The sequence below is a fragment of the Thamnophis sirtalis genome, unplaced genomic scaffold, assembly GCF_051295495.1.
Source record: "Thamnophis sirtalis isolate CommonGarterSnake01/CBP01778 unplaced genomic scaffold, rThaSir2_p1.2 scaffold_3, whole genome shotgun sequence".
Lineage (NCBI taxonomy): Eukaryota > Metazoa > Chordata > Lepidosauria > Squamata > Natricidae > Thamnophis > Thamnophis sirtalis.
This window is the reverse complement of record NW_028261383.1, coordinates 14,385,136-14,399,321: the sequence shown is the minus strand read 5'-3', so window position 1 is coordinate 14,399,321 and position 14,186 is coordinate 14,385,136. Positions and strand designations below refer to the sequence as shown.

The window sequence follows — 14,186 nt, the reverse complement described above, 5'->3', positions numbered from 1 at the left end:
GGGCTCTGTGTCGGAGGCAGAGAGGGGGCCAGAGCCATCTGACAATTATCAGCTGCCTTCAAAGTCAGACATCAGTGAGGCAGACAAACAGCTGGAGTCTATTCCCAGTGTGCACATGCGCAGGATTGCCAGATGAAGGGAACAGTTAAAGAACAGGGGTCAACTTGGGAGTAAGGCCACAGGTGGATGATGAATGGCCCCTCCCAGAGAAAATAAAAGAGGAGCTAAAGAGGAATGGAGTTTGCAGGAGACAAATAGTTTGCTTAATTGGTTTGTGACTCTCCGAGACTCCTTGCCAAGTTTTGCAGATATCGGCCTGTCAGCTCTCCAAGCCAGATAAGGTCTGTGACTATAAATCCTCCCTTGAAAGACTTTGCTGGATGTGAATGAGCAGAATTCACAGGAAATTAATAAAAGGGTTTTTTTGTTTGCTTCATGCTCTCGGAAAGCCTAGGTCAGAACACAACCACAATTGATCCCAAAATTTCCATTGTGCTAACTACACAAGACAGTTGTTAACTGAGTTTTGCCCGCTTTTACGGCTTTCTGGCCACCACCGTTAAGTGGATCCCTGAGAGTTGTTAAATTAGTAACATGGTTGTTAAGTGAATCAGGCTTTCCCATGGACTTGCTTCACAGAATGTCGCAAAAGTGATCCCAGGACTCCAGGACACTGCAACCAACATAAATACATGCTGATTGCCAGGAGCCTGAATTCTGATCATGTGATTGATGAAAGAAATGTCCTTCTGGGTTTGGCTCCAAGTGGGGAAGAAGACACTGGAGACATGGAGGCTGCTTGGAAAGATGGTTTATTGTTGGACAGGTCCACATGGCTTGAGCCTTGTACAGAAAAGGTGATCACATGCTTCAATGTTGGTGGAGAAGAAGAGAAGGGCTGAGGGAGGGGCTTGCTAGGCTATTTATACCCTGTTTAGTCCCACCTCTCTGTTTCCTGTTCCTGTGTAAGAAATGTATTCTAATTGATTGTCAGACTCCCATAGGGCCATGCGGGGCAACTCTCTGGGCTGTGTTTTGAATCCAGGTTTAGTTGAGTTCTCAGATGCCATGTGGTCAGTTGAGTAAAGAGTCAATATTATCATGCCTTTACTCCCATCCCCCCTAGGGCTGCAGTGGAGAAATCTTTATTATGTAAAAGGGACTAGCTTGGCCTTCTTAATGGCCCATTAACAGTGGGGATGGGCAGGAAGCTACAGGTAACTATTCTGCCTTTTAAAACATGTTTCTTTCTTTTCATATCCAGAGAAATATTCTGCCTTTTCAATATTTCCTAGGATATTTCATTTTTCTGGGAGAGGGCTGGGTGATAACTTCCCACATGATCATGTGGGGATGCTGCAATGGTTATAAGTGTGAAAAGTGGATTTCAATGTGAAACAGTTACTTACTTTCCCCAAAAAAACTCCCCCAAGGGAGAAGAAACCTTATAAGTGTTTGAGGTGTGAAAAGATGTTCACTCAGAGAAGTAACCTTGTCGTACATGAACGGACCCACACAGGGGAGAAACCATATGTGTGCCCGGTATGTGGAAGAGGATTCAGTCAGAGCGGTCACCTTAAAACACACCAACAATCCCACACGGGGGAGAAACCGTATACGTGCAGGGAATGTGGGAAGAGCTTCAGTTGCAGCAATTCTTTTATTTGCCATAAAAGAATTCACACGTGGGAGAAGCCGTATAAATGCTTAGAATGCGGAAAGGACTTTAATTGTAGCAGTCGCCTTGCATCTCATAAAAGGAAACACACCGGAAAGAAGCCATATAAATGCACGGAATGTGGAAAGTTTTCCTATAAGGACGGCCTGATGAGACACCAACGCACCCACACTGGGGAGAAGCCATATGCATGCCTGATGTGTGGAAAGACATTTAGTGGACGAGCTGAGCACAGAAACCACGAAAGGATCCACACGGGGGAGAAACCCTACGAGTGTATCGAATGTGGGAACAGCTTCCAGAAGTACAGTAATTTCACTCGCCACAAAATGGTCCACACAGGAGAAAAACTGTACAAATGCCCAGAGTGCGGAAAAAGCTTCACTCAGAACGCAAACCTTATCACAAAAGAATCCATGTAGAAGAAAAACCGTATAAATGCGCCAACAATGGGGAAAACCAGTCAAATTGTCTTTCGCAACACAAATCCACAACCACAGAGAAACCAAAACTCGGAAGCTTTCCTCTCTAATGTTTTCTTCTAAAAATGGGACCCTTGTGGGGGGAAACTATAGAAATATGGGGTCTGTGCAGAAATATTCAATTGGAAGAATAGACTTATCAGACCTAAAGGAAACCACATGGGCCAACCTTAAAAATGCCCTGAGTGAGAAAAGATTCAAATGGCCCTTTGGATTTAGGCCCTTATTTCCCATAAAAGATTTTATTTTGGGAGGAACACCTCAAGTACGTACAAACTCTTGACTATCAGGACTGACCCTAAAGACACTTAAACGTGACTTGCCATGACCCCAGAACAGATCTGTATGGCATTTCTTGCATGAGTTTCTGTTTCCTTGCAAATGACAAAACAGAAGTTTATGAAAGAAAAAGATAGAGGTTTATAGAGGTTTATTTGCATTTGTAGGCCGCCCTTTTCCCTGAGGGGACTCAGGGCGGCGCACAGAAAACCAGGGAAGGGGGGATACAACGTTGAGACAACAACACATAATAAAATAATGAGCAACATGCATACAACATTCGGGCGGGGTAGCAATCCTTATCCCCAGGCCTGACGGGCGAGCCAGTTCTTCAAGGCTGTGCGGAAGGCCTGGACGGTGGAGAGGGTACGAATCTCTACGGGGAGCTCGTTCCAAAGGGTCGGGGCCACTGCTGAAAAGGCCCTCCTCCTTGTAGTTGCCAGCCGACACTGGCTGGCCGATGGAATACGGAGGAGGCCTAATCTATGAGATCGTATAGGTCGTAGGGAGGTAATTGGCAGAAGGCGGTCTCTCAAGTATCCAGATCCACTGCCATGTAGGGCTTTATGGGTGATCAATAGCACCTTGAAGCGCATCCGGAGATCGACAGGTAGCCAGCGCAGCTCGCGGAGGATAGGTGTAATGCGGGTGAATCGGGGTGCACCCGCGATCACTCGCGCGGCTGCGTTCTGTACTAGCTGAAGTCGCCGGATGCTCCTCAAGGGCAGCCCCATGTAGAGCACATTGCAGTATTCCAGCCTAGAGGTCACAAGGGCCCGAGTGACTGTTGTGAGGGCCTCCCGATTCAGGTAGGGTCGCAACTGGCGCACCAGGCGTACCTGGGCGAATGCCCCCCTGGTCACAGCCGCTATATGGTGGTCGAATGACAGCTGTGGATCCAGGAGGACTCCCAAGTTGCGAACCCTCTCTGAGGGGTGTAAAATTTGACCCCCCAGCCTGAGTGTTGGATTATTGGCCAAATTTTTGGGAGGAAAACACAACAGCCACTCGGTCTTTTCTGGGTTGAGCACGAGCTTGTTAATCCTCATCCAGTCCATGACGGCTTCAAGCCCCCGGCCCATCACGTCAACCGCTTCATTGATTTGGCACGGGGCGGACAGATACAATTGAGTATCGTCCGCATATTGATGGTATCTAATCCCGTGCCTGCGGATGATCTCTCCCAGCGGTTTCATGTAGATGTTGAATAGTAGGGGGGATAAGACCGAACCCTGCGGCACCCCATAAGATCTTATCTCTTGCCGTGCTGCAGATGTTGGGATGCCCAAACATCAGCATACCTAACACCTGTGAAAATCTATGAAAACAACTTTGTGTGTGTGTGTTTTCGTAGATTTTCATGGGTGTAGGTACGCTGGTCTTGTTATATTCGGGTCTTTTCCCATGTAAGATTGAGATTGTCTTGGCAACGTTGCCAATCTTGGCAATGGGAAAAGACCATGAATGAAGGTCTAACATGAAGAAGGCTAACAGGGATTATCAATGAACAGATTAACAGAGTTGGAATCAACTCCCATGAGGCTGGGGGAAAATGTTTAGCCTTGTAAAAAAAAGCCTCCAACAAGAGGGATATAGAAGTATTTGATGAGGTGCCCCTCAGAAGAGAGGAAAACCTTGGCCAGCACTGTCCCACAGTACAGAATAAGTGTGACAGAATCCAGGTGAATGTTACACAAATGTCATGATAATAATGTAAAACTGACCAATGCACAAATACCTCAACGGACCTTAATAAAGACAGATATATACGTCCTTCTCTCCAAAATCTTTTACTTTTAGCCAACTCTTCAAATATTTGGCTGGAGTTCTTCGTTAATTTAATTGTTGAATTTATTCTTTTCCTCCTTTCCAATGGAAAATGCTATTCTCTGGGGCTGTATCTTCTTTAAAAGTGTAGATGGTTTTCCTTCTTTTTGGTATCCTAAATCTCCTAGCATAAGTGAGATGCTTCTATCTATCTATAACTCATTAAACGATAGGGTTTATTTGCCATCCCGTCCATTTGGTCAAAGCCACGCCATAAGTTTGTGATACCAGTGGCTCTTGCCCAGTTGTGGTTTGATATGCCTTGTCTAGTTTTGGGGGCTCTTCTTCTCTTTTGTCCCTCTTGTTTAACAAATGTTTCACTTAGCCGTAGGAACGTTGGCCTCCATTGTGGTCGTAAGTTGAGGACTAGCTGTACTGGGGATCCTGACTTTTAAAAGATCTGTAAGGAGCCCAAAGACTCAAATGCAGGTAGTCCTCGACCAACAGCAGTTCACTTAATGACCATTCACTGAATGTGACTTACGGCCATTTTTTAGAGTTACAACCTCCCCCGTGATCAAAATTAAAGATGCTGGGCAACTGCTTCATACTTAGGACCGTTGCTGTGTCCCAAGGTCATGTGGTCCCCTTTTACGACCTCCCGACCAGCAAAGACAATGGGGAGCCGGATTCACTTAACAACCGTGGTACTAATTTTATCAACTGCAATGATTCGCTTAATTGTGGTGTGAAAGGTAGCAAAACGGGTCACAAAGAAACATCTGACTTGGCCGAGGGAATGTTGGGCTCCATTATGGTCATAAGTCGAGGACTAGCTGAGGTGGCACAGTGGTTAGAGTGCAGTACTACAGGCTACTTCAGCTGCTAACTGCAGTTCGGCAGTTCAAATCCCACCAGGCTCAAGGTTGACTCAGCCTTCCGTCCTTCCCAGGTGGGTAAAATGAGGACCCAGATTGTTGGGGGTGATAGGCTGACTCTGTAAAACTGCTTAGAGAGGGCTGTAAAAGCACTGTGAAGTGGTATATAAGTCTAAGTGCTACCGCTATTGCTGGCTGTACTGGGGGGGGGGGGGGAATCCCCTCCTCTTTCCAAAGACCAGAAAGGAGCAAGAAGAATCAAAAACCCAGCATGACCAGGAGTGAGACGGAGCATGCGCAAGAGGGATCTTTGACAAGCAGGGGGCTCCTGCGGGAAAGAAGGTGGGGGGAAGGGGGAGCCTTCAAGGACATGTTTAAAGGGGAGGATCAAGAGAGGGAGAGAGAGGCCGGAGGAGCCGTGCCTCTCTAGGAAGGAGTTCTCTCTCACCCGTAGCACCAGCCTCCCGGAGGAGTGCAGGGGGGGGGGGCGTTTCCCCGTGAGCGGATTCCCGGGAATCGGTAGCACCTGCATTTCTCCTGATCGCTGGGAAGCGCGATCTCGCTTTTCCCGGGGGAGGAGGAGGAGGAGGAGGAGGCGGGGAAGGTGAATCTGCAGCGGAGCGGCCGGGCAGGGGAGGAGAGGAGCGGGCTAGAGACGCGGCGGGGCATCCCGATGGAAGGAGGAGGAGAAGGAGGTCGGCAACAGCGCCGTTGAGCCCCAGGAGAAGGAGGAGGCCGGGCCGGAGTCAGAGCCTCCCCGAGGAGCCGCCGGGCTAGAGGCCGAGCGCTTCCGTTGCTTTGGGCTGCCGAGCCTCGGCGGGGTCTCGGGCGCTGTACAGCCGTCTGCAGCAGCTTCGCCCCAAGCTCGCTGAAGCCCCGAGAGGAGGAGGAGGAAGAGCAGCCGAGCTCCCGGGGATGAAGGAGGAGCGGGATGGGGGATTCCGGAGCGGATCCTGGCCGGGCTGCCCTCGGAGATGGGTGGGTGGGTGGCTGCAGGAGGGCCGGGCGGAGAGCTGCTCCCGGGTGGCGGCGGCCCTGGCCGGAGGCTTCCCGCTCAGCTCTCCTCCGGCCCAGGAGGGGAGGCAGGTGAGGCAGGTGAGGGGGATATTCCCTCCCGGGATGATCTCCTCGTGGTGTGGTTTCCTTTAACTTGTCCTCCGCCTCAAATGCAGGTGGCAGGTAGCAATAGAAGAGACTTTGTTTTCCCTTCCCTTTCAGTCCCAGAGTCCTGTTTCCCATCCAGTTTATTCCACAGGAAGAATAGAAGTAGAAGTAGAATTCTTTATTAGCCAAGTGTGATTGGACACACAACGAATTTGTCTTTGATGCATAACCTCTCTGTACATCAGTGGTAATCAACCTGGTCCCTACCGCCCACTAGTGGGCGTTCCAGCTTTCATGGTGGGCGGTAGGGGTTTGCTTTATAAATTTATAAAGTAAAGTTACTTCCCTACTTTATAAATCACCATTATTGTGGAACCGGTGGGCGGTTAGAATATTTTTACTGCTAAGAGAGATACAAAAGTGGGCGGTAGTTATAAAAGGGTTGACTATCTCTGGTGTACATAAAAGATACATTCGTCAAGAATCATAAGGTACAGTACTTAATGATTGTCATGGGGTACAAATAAGCAATCAGGAAACAATAACAATATCAATCGTAAGGATACAAGCGATAAAGTTATCATCCTGCAGTCATACGTGGGAGGAGATGGGTGATAGGAACGATGAGAAGACTAATAGGGAATTTCCCATCTCCAACTATAGATAAAACCCCGTCCAGCTTTGGATATCCAAATGCAAGTTGTAACTCGGGCTTCCTGCTCAGCTCTCCTCCAGTCCAGGAGGGGAAGCAGGTATCCCCTCCTGGGAGGAAGATCCAGTTCCCTTGCCCAGCTCAAAGGCAGGTCCTATCAATAGAAGACGCTCTGGTTTCCCGCCAGTTGCAGTCCCAGAATTCCCTCTTTCCCCATCCAGATTATAGGTAGCCCTCAACTTAACAATTTCTTTAGTGACCATTCAAAGTGACAATGGCACTGGGGAAAAAGTGACTTCGACCATTTTTCACACTTAATAACCGTTGTGGCATCACATGATTTTCAGTCCCAGAGTCGTGTTTTCCCCCATCCAGATTATTCCACAACATGGAGAAATATCCTAAGGGAATTTGCATCTCCAACTATGAATATAAGGTGTGACTCAGCCTTCCGTCCTTCCTTTGTCGATCTCCGGATGCGCTTCAAGGTGCTATTGATCACCCATAAAGCCCTACATGGCAGTGGATCTGGATACTTGAGAGACCGCCTTCTGCCAATTACCTCCCTACGACCTATACGATCTCATAGATTAGGCCTCCTCCGTATTCCATCGGCCAGCCAGTGTCGGCTGGCAACTACAAGGAGGAGGGCCTTTTCAGCAGTGGCCCCGACCCTTTGGAACGAGCTCCCCGTAGAGATTCGTACCCTCTCCACCGTCCAGGCCTTCCGCACAGCCTTGAAGAACTGGCTCGCCCGTCAGGCCTGGGGATAAGGATTGCTACCCCGCCCGAATGTTGTATGCATGTTGCTCATTATTTTATTATGTGTTGTTGTCTCAACGTTGTATCGCCCCTTCCCTGGTTTTCTGTGCGCCGCCCTGAGTCCCCTCAGGGAAAAGGGCGGCCTACAAATGCAAATAAACCTCTATAAACCTCTATAAACCTTCCGAGTTCAGCAAAATGAGGACTCAGGTTGTGGCGGCAATATAGCGACTCTGTAAACAGCTTGGAGAGGGCTGTAAAGCACTGTGAAGCGGTATATAAGCCTTAAGTGCTATTGCTATATAACATGCTCCAGTTGGGGTAGGGGGGAGAGAGAGAAGAATCCCCTTCATCCTATGTTCAGTTGTTTTAATCTAATTATTTTTCTGTGATCCCGGCTGTTGATTTCAGATGCAGGAGCTTCTGAAGCAGTCAGTCTTGGTAACTCCTGAAGGAAGAGAAGCTCTCTCTCATCCCTCCTCTATGAAGCAGCTCTGGGGAAGCATCTCTGAGGAGGATCAAAATCCTCGTTGTCATGGATCAGCAACAGCTCAGGTGGGGAACCTAACAGGGAAACATTTCGGGATCTGGTTCTGTCATGAAACTCAATGCAGATCATGATAAGGAGGTCAAGTGTTGAGATCAGGATTCATTGGCATGGTTTCCAAGTTCACTGTTGAAGCGCAACATATTAGAAGCTGAATATATTTATAGAATCACTTCCATGTTTGTGGGGGTTTTGTGCCTTAAAACAAATGCCTCGCAATGTTAGGCATATGCAAGAAGAGGAATCACTACACAGATGACTTACTCTCTGGAAAAAAATACTCAGGGGGGAGAGTGGTAAGACACCCCTCGGGGTGTGTGTTCTGTATACAGCATGTTGTGTCTTAAAACGGCTTCTACTGTACTGCCTTAAAATGGCTTCAACTGTACAGCATGTCAGGCCTGCAGCCGGTTCCTTTTAGGATCTTTGGCCTGCCACACTCTGTCTTATTTTACGATGCTGTTTCATTAGTGGGGAATTGGGAGGAGGAATAGTAAGGAGTAGAATGTGTTGTTGTCAAAATAAAAAAATCCTTTTTAGAAACCAAGGTCATCTTTTGTCTCTGCACCTCTGAACCTGACCGGAACTGGATTGGTGGAACTGCCAAAATGGCAGTGGAAGATTGGACCATGTGATGGACTTGTGGGTGCGTGGTGGGGAGGGGGGAAGATCATGACATTTCAACTGGGTGGGAAACACAGGAAGCTTTCAGATTCAGGTTTTCCACAGATGGGCCAACGTGCCTCTCTTAATAAATTGGAACTTTGAGGAAAGCTCTGCCTTGAACTCTGATTGAATTTTGGATGATATTTGGAGCGCTGTGGAGTTGCCATGGTAATGGCTTCACAGTACTCCACAAGAGGGCTCCCTCTGGTAAGGGGGAAAATCCAACATTAGAAATTGTGGAGACGTTCATGGAAGGAGGGTTGGAAAAATAAATACCGGGTTATCATCTAGCTATTAATATATTAGTTGGGAGTACTCACAAAACAACCAAAGAAGTCTATTTATAGCAAGAGAACAGCATTAACATTAAATTCTAACCAAATTAAGTGGCACATATGAAATATGAAATCTTTGGAAAGGCAGCGATAAAACCTAGTATCATGTCCAAAAGAAGAGCATTTTCTCTCTTGCAAAACTCATTTTTAGGATGTTGGAAAGTCTGGGAGAGAACATTTTGGAGTCTCTGTTAAGGAATGTTTCATTTGACTTTCAGGATTCGGTGTCCTTCGAGGAGGTGGCTGTGTATTTCACAGAGGATGAGTGGGCGCTGCTGGATCCCAGCCAAAGAGCCTTACATGGGGAAGTCATGCTGGAGAATTTTAGGAGTGTGGCCGCTCTGGGTAAGGCTCCACTTTGCTCTGGGTTCAAATAATGGTGGAAATTGTTGCCATGTGGTGAGATGGCACCTTTTAGCTAGAAGAAGGGCATTCTGGGCCTTTTTATTTCTAAGATGAAAATAAATTTACGTAGAAGTTGATACTAGAGATACTTTATTGCACAGTTCCCTCAACCTTACCGGATTGGCAACCTGGAACTGGAGGCGGGGGGGGGGGGGTAAGAGAGGATGGGATGATTTTGTGGGAGGGGCCAGCACATGTGTTTCTCTGTGTGCATGCATGAGCGCATACGATGTTTGCATCAACATGAGCATGAGTGGGGCCATGAGCACCCGCAACAAGGCTCACACAAGTGGGGCTATGAGTGTCCATGAGGACACTTGCACAAGTGGATCCAGGACAAGGTTCACACAAGTGGGGCGTCTTCTCATGCAGCCCAGTGGCGATTAGCCCACGGTCCGGTAGTGGGCCACAGACCACAGTTTGGAGACCCCTGCTTTATGGAACCTTTATTATTTGAGTGTTTGAGGAAGTTCTTTAGTGAAGAGTGTAGTTTCTCTCTGATCTGATTGTAGAGCAGGTAACCTACTGTATTTCCCCGAAAATAAGACAGGGTCTTGTTTTCTTTTTACCCACAAAAAAGAGGTGTACGCTGTATGGTTGAACGCTCTGCCGGCAGCTGGCCCACAACCATAGAGCGTACGCCCAGAGCGGCCACTGCTGGAAGACTCGGTTTGGAAGCCGCTGGAAAAGCCATGCTGGGATGGTGGTCGTGGTGGCGGCGACAGCAGAGGTGCTCTGGCTCTGCAGGGAGAGCTGGGCCAGGGCATTGTGAGGCTGGGACGCACGTGAGCGAGAGCGGAACTGCTACTCGCACAACCCCCCTCTCCATCTGTGCAGAGCCCCATTCACTGGCATTTCGAAGGCGCCAAGCCACGGGAGCCAGGCGGCGGCAAACAGGCACTCACGTGGCTTGGCGATACCTCTAGGTCAGTGAATGGTGCTGTGCCCAGCTGGAAAGGGGGTTTGCCGGGTGGCTGCTCGTAAGCGTGGTCGCTTCATGGCTGTGGTTACACAACCATTCGCCCCTGAGACTGTGCCCGGCAACCCCCCTCTTCAGCTGGGCACAGCGCTGCTCACCAACCTAGCAGTATCCCGAAGGTGCCAAGCAACGTGATCACCTTTGCCTCCCCCCCAGTTCCCGCAGCTTGGCACCTTCGGGATACTGCCAGGTTGGTGAGCGGCGCTCTGCCTGTCCAGAGGTGGGGGGTGGTCCAGGGGACTTATTTGCAGGGGAAGGCTTATATTTTTGCCCACTAGAAAAATGTGGCATGGCCTTATTATCAGGCCAGGTTGTATTTTTGGGGAAACACAGTAAACAGCTTCAGGAGAGGAAGGTACTGAGCCAAATGTCCCTGACATCTGTTCTTTACAGCCCTCCAATTTCTTAGGTTGTCTGAAAATCGGTGAGAATTTTTCATATTGGCAGTTAAGTCAGAGGGTCTTTCTTTTGGCTCTGAGTAAATCATTTTTAAACTTCCCGCAAGGTTGAAAATAAGTGGGTTTCCCCGCCCCCCTTTGAGTGCTTCAGCCCAAGATAGTTGCATAGACTGCTGTTAGAGAAGCCTGATACGATTTCAAGAATGTAAGTAGCGGTGAATCCAGTTCGTACTATAAACCATTACACAGCAACTACACAAGCAATTGAAATTCATATTTCTGCAGTGATACTGCCTGCATTGGCAGTTTAGCATCTTCTCAGCATTCACATGGCTTTTAAAGGAAATCATAAATTTATAGTGTTCTAGGAATACATAGACGAGACCAGCAAAATTTTGTTTATGCGAGAAACAATGTTTGCAGCGCTTTTTGTTCATGAACAATTTATAAGACTTGTTTTTCTTTTTCTTTTTATGGCTTTTGCTTTCTTCAAATCAGCTTATGGACAAGAGCATGAGAACTACAGGGAGCAAATGATCAAGTCTGAAGTAGACATGCTTGTTGGTCAAGAACAATCCCAAAGGATTAAGAAAATCTGTAAAGTGAGCGGAGGGGAGGAATCTCCGGCATCCAATGACGTCCTCTCTCTCCCAACCCAGGAAGGTCACCAAGGAGAAGAAAAGGGAATATATCTCAGATGTGGCAAAGGAGACGAAGAGAACTCTGGTTTCACTAAATATTATGCAACCCAGACTGAAGAAGAACAATATGAATATCAAGAGGATGGGCAAAGTATCAGCTCTACCTCCTACCTTGCCCTACCTCGCCCATCGTACAGCCAAGAGACACCATATGCATTTATAAATTATGGGGAGAATTTCACTTTCAGCGGTCATATAATTTCCCATAAAGAGGAGAAACCATATGAGTGTGGAGTGGATTTCAGTAGGAAACAATTACTTATTTTACCCCCCAAAATTCCCCCGAGGGAGAAACCATATGAATGTCTGAGGTGTGAAAAGACATTTGCTCAGAGAGGAAACTTGATCATACATGAACGGACACACACAGGGGAGAAGCCATACGTATGCCTGGTATGTGGGCGAAGATTCAGTCAAAGCGGTCACCTTACGAGACACCAACGATCCCACACAGGGGAGAAACCTTACACATGCTTGCAGTGTGGAAGGCAGTTCAGTGGACGTTCGAATCTGGTGAAGCACATAAGGAGCCACACGGAGGAGAAACCATACATATGTACGGAGTGTGGAAAGAGCTTCAGGGACAACAGTGTCCTGCTGTGCCACATGAGGATCCACACAGGAGAAAAGCCATTCAAATGCCTGGAGTGCGGGAAGAACTTCAGGCGAAACTGTCACCTTGTGGAACACAAGAGGATCCATACAGGAGAGAAACCCTACCGGTGCTTGGAGTGTGGGAAGAGTTTCAGTCAGAAAAGCAACCTTTTGCAACATAAACGAATTCACACTGGAGAGAAACCTTACACGTGCCCGGAATGTGGAAAGAGTTTCAATCAGAGCAGTCAATTTATATGCCATAAAAGGATTCACACGGGAGAAAAACCGTACCGGTGCGTTATATGTGGGAAACGGTTCGGTCACAATGGTAGCCTTTTGCAGCATAAGAAAATTCACACAGGAGAAAATCCCTATAAATGTGCGGAGTGTGGGAAATGCTTCAATCAGAACTATAAACTTTTGCAACACCAACGGATTCACACAGGGGAGAAGCCATACCAGTGCAAGGAGTGTGGAAGGAGTTTCAGTTGCAGCAGTGACTTTATTTGTCATAAAAGGATTCACACAGGAGAGAAACCATATACCTGCCTGGAGTGTGGAAAGGGTTTTAATAAAAGCAGTCGGCTTACATCACATCGAAGAAAACACACAGGAGAGAAGCCATATAAATGCACAGAGTGCGGAAAGAGGTTTTCCTATAGGGATTGCCTCACAAGACACCAACGAACCCACACTGGGGAGAAACCATATATATGCTTGATATGCGGAAAGAAATTCGGTGGACATTCAGGTCTCAGAATCCACGTCAGAATCCACACGGGGGAGAAACCCTACAGGTGCACGGACTGTGGAAAGAGCTTCTGTAAATACAGTAATTTCCTTTGCCATAAAAGGATCCACACAGGAGAAAAACCGTATAAGTGCACAGAATGCGGAAAGAGCTTCACACAGAACGCGAACCTTGTCAAGCACAAAAGAATCCACACGGGAGAGAAGCCTTACAAATGTGCAGATTGCGGGAAAAGCTTCAATCAGACCAATCACCTTTCACAACATGAAAGAATCCACAAACGAGAAAAAACGTAAGACCCAAGCTTTCCTTCTAAACCTTTTCCCCTGAAAAAAGGACCATGGGGGTATGGGGGGAATAATATAAATATGTGTACCGTGGAAAAATGTTCAATCAGAGGAGTAACATGATCAGGCCTAAAAGAAACCATGTGTGAGAATAAAAATGCCCACTCTGAGAAAAGATTCAAATCTCCCTTTGAATTTAGGCCCTTATTTTCCCATAAGAGATCTTATTTTGGGAGAAACACCTCGCATATTTACAAACTCCAGGACTGACCCTAAACCCACAACAATACGAGTTTGGATGTGCTGCACGGATTAAAAATGTTGTGATAATAGTGTGAAACTGACGGATACACAAATATCTCGGACTCCAACCTTAATAAAGGCTAATACCAACTTCCTCATCTCCACAAGCTTATTTTAGACAATTATTCAAAAATTTGATTAGAGTTGTCTCTTAATTTAATTATTGAAGAATCTATATGAAATGAGGGTTTTTTTTTCCCCTTTCTCTTGGAACATGCGACTTTCTAGGGATGTATCTTTTGTAAAAGTATAGATAATTTTTCCTCTTTTTTTCTTATCAATCTCTAGGCGTAAATAAGATATTTTTATCCATAACTCATGAAATGACGAAGTTTGTTTCCCTTCTGGTCAAAGCCCGAGACTGAAAGAAGTGTATTTGTATTTATTAGTTTGTCAAACATGTACAAGATAGCAGGTATAAATATAAACATGGACAGGAACGAAAGAAATGAATACAAGTAAATGGGGACAGTAGGGATGCTGGTGCGCTTATGCATGCCCCTTTTACGGACCTCTTAGGAATGGGGTGATAATAAATAACTCCTTATTTGGGAAAAAAGCTTTAGTTCTTTTGGAAGTACACCCATTTGTACCTTTTTTTTTCTTTTTTGCAGT

At 46.9% G+C, this 14,186-nt stretch overlaps 2 protein-coding genes across 4 annotated transcripts in view; both read left to right on the top strand.

Annotated features, from left to right (window-relative positions):
- The window catches only part of LOC106544840 (uncharacterized), a 45,616-nt gene extending 43,406 nt beyond the window's left edge, over window positions 1–2,210 (top strand). The window contains 2 exon segments of the mRNA XM_087708001.1: window positions 1,483–2,077; window positions 2,080–2,210. Of these exon segments, the coding sequence (XP_087564127.1) occupies window positions 1,483–2,077; window positions 2,080–2,210 (726 nt within the window).
- A 3,402-nt stretch (window positions 2,211–5,612) lies between these two features.
- Window positions 5,613–13,661, top strand: LOC106544844 (uncharacterized). Of its 3 annotated transcripts, none has more exons than XM_014061237.2 (4): window positions 5,613–5,688; window positions 8,014–8,157; window positions 9,369–9,495; window positions 11,431–13,661. In XM_014061237.2, exons 2-4 carry the CDS (start codon window positions 8,014–8,016, stop codon window positions 13,275–13,277), a joined length of 2,118 nt encoding a protein of 705 aa, XP_013916712.2. In that variant the 5' UTR covers window positions 5,613–5,688; the 3' UTR covers window positions 13,278–13,661. The 3 variants fall into 3 exon arrangements, with proteins under 3 accessions (XP_013916712.2, XP_013916715.2, XP_087567368.1); XM_014061240.2 differs by lacking the exon at window positions 5,613–5,688 and adding an exon at window positions 5,718–6,170; XM_087711242.1 differs by lacking the exons at window positions 5,613–5,688; window positions 8,014–8,157 and adding an exon at window positions 8,274–8,795.
- The last annotated feature ends 525 nt before the right edge of the window (window positions 13,662–14,186 follow it).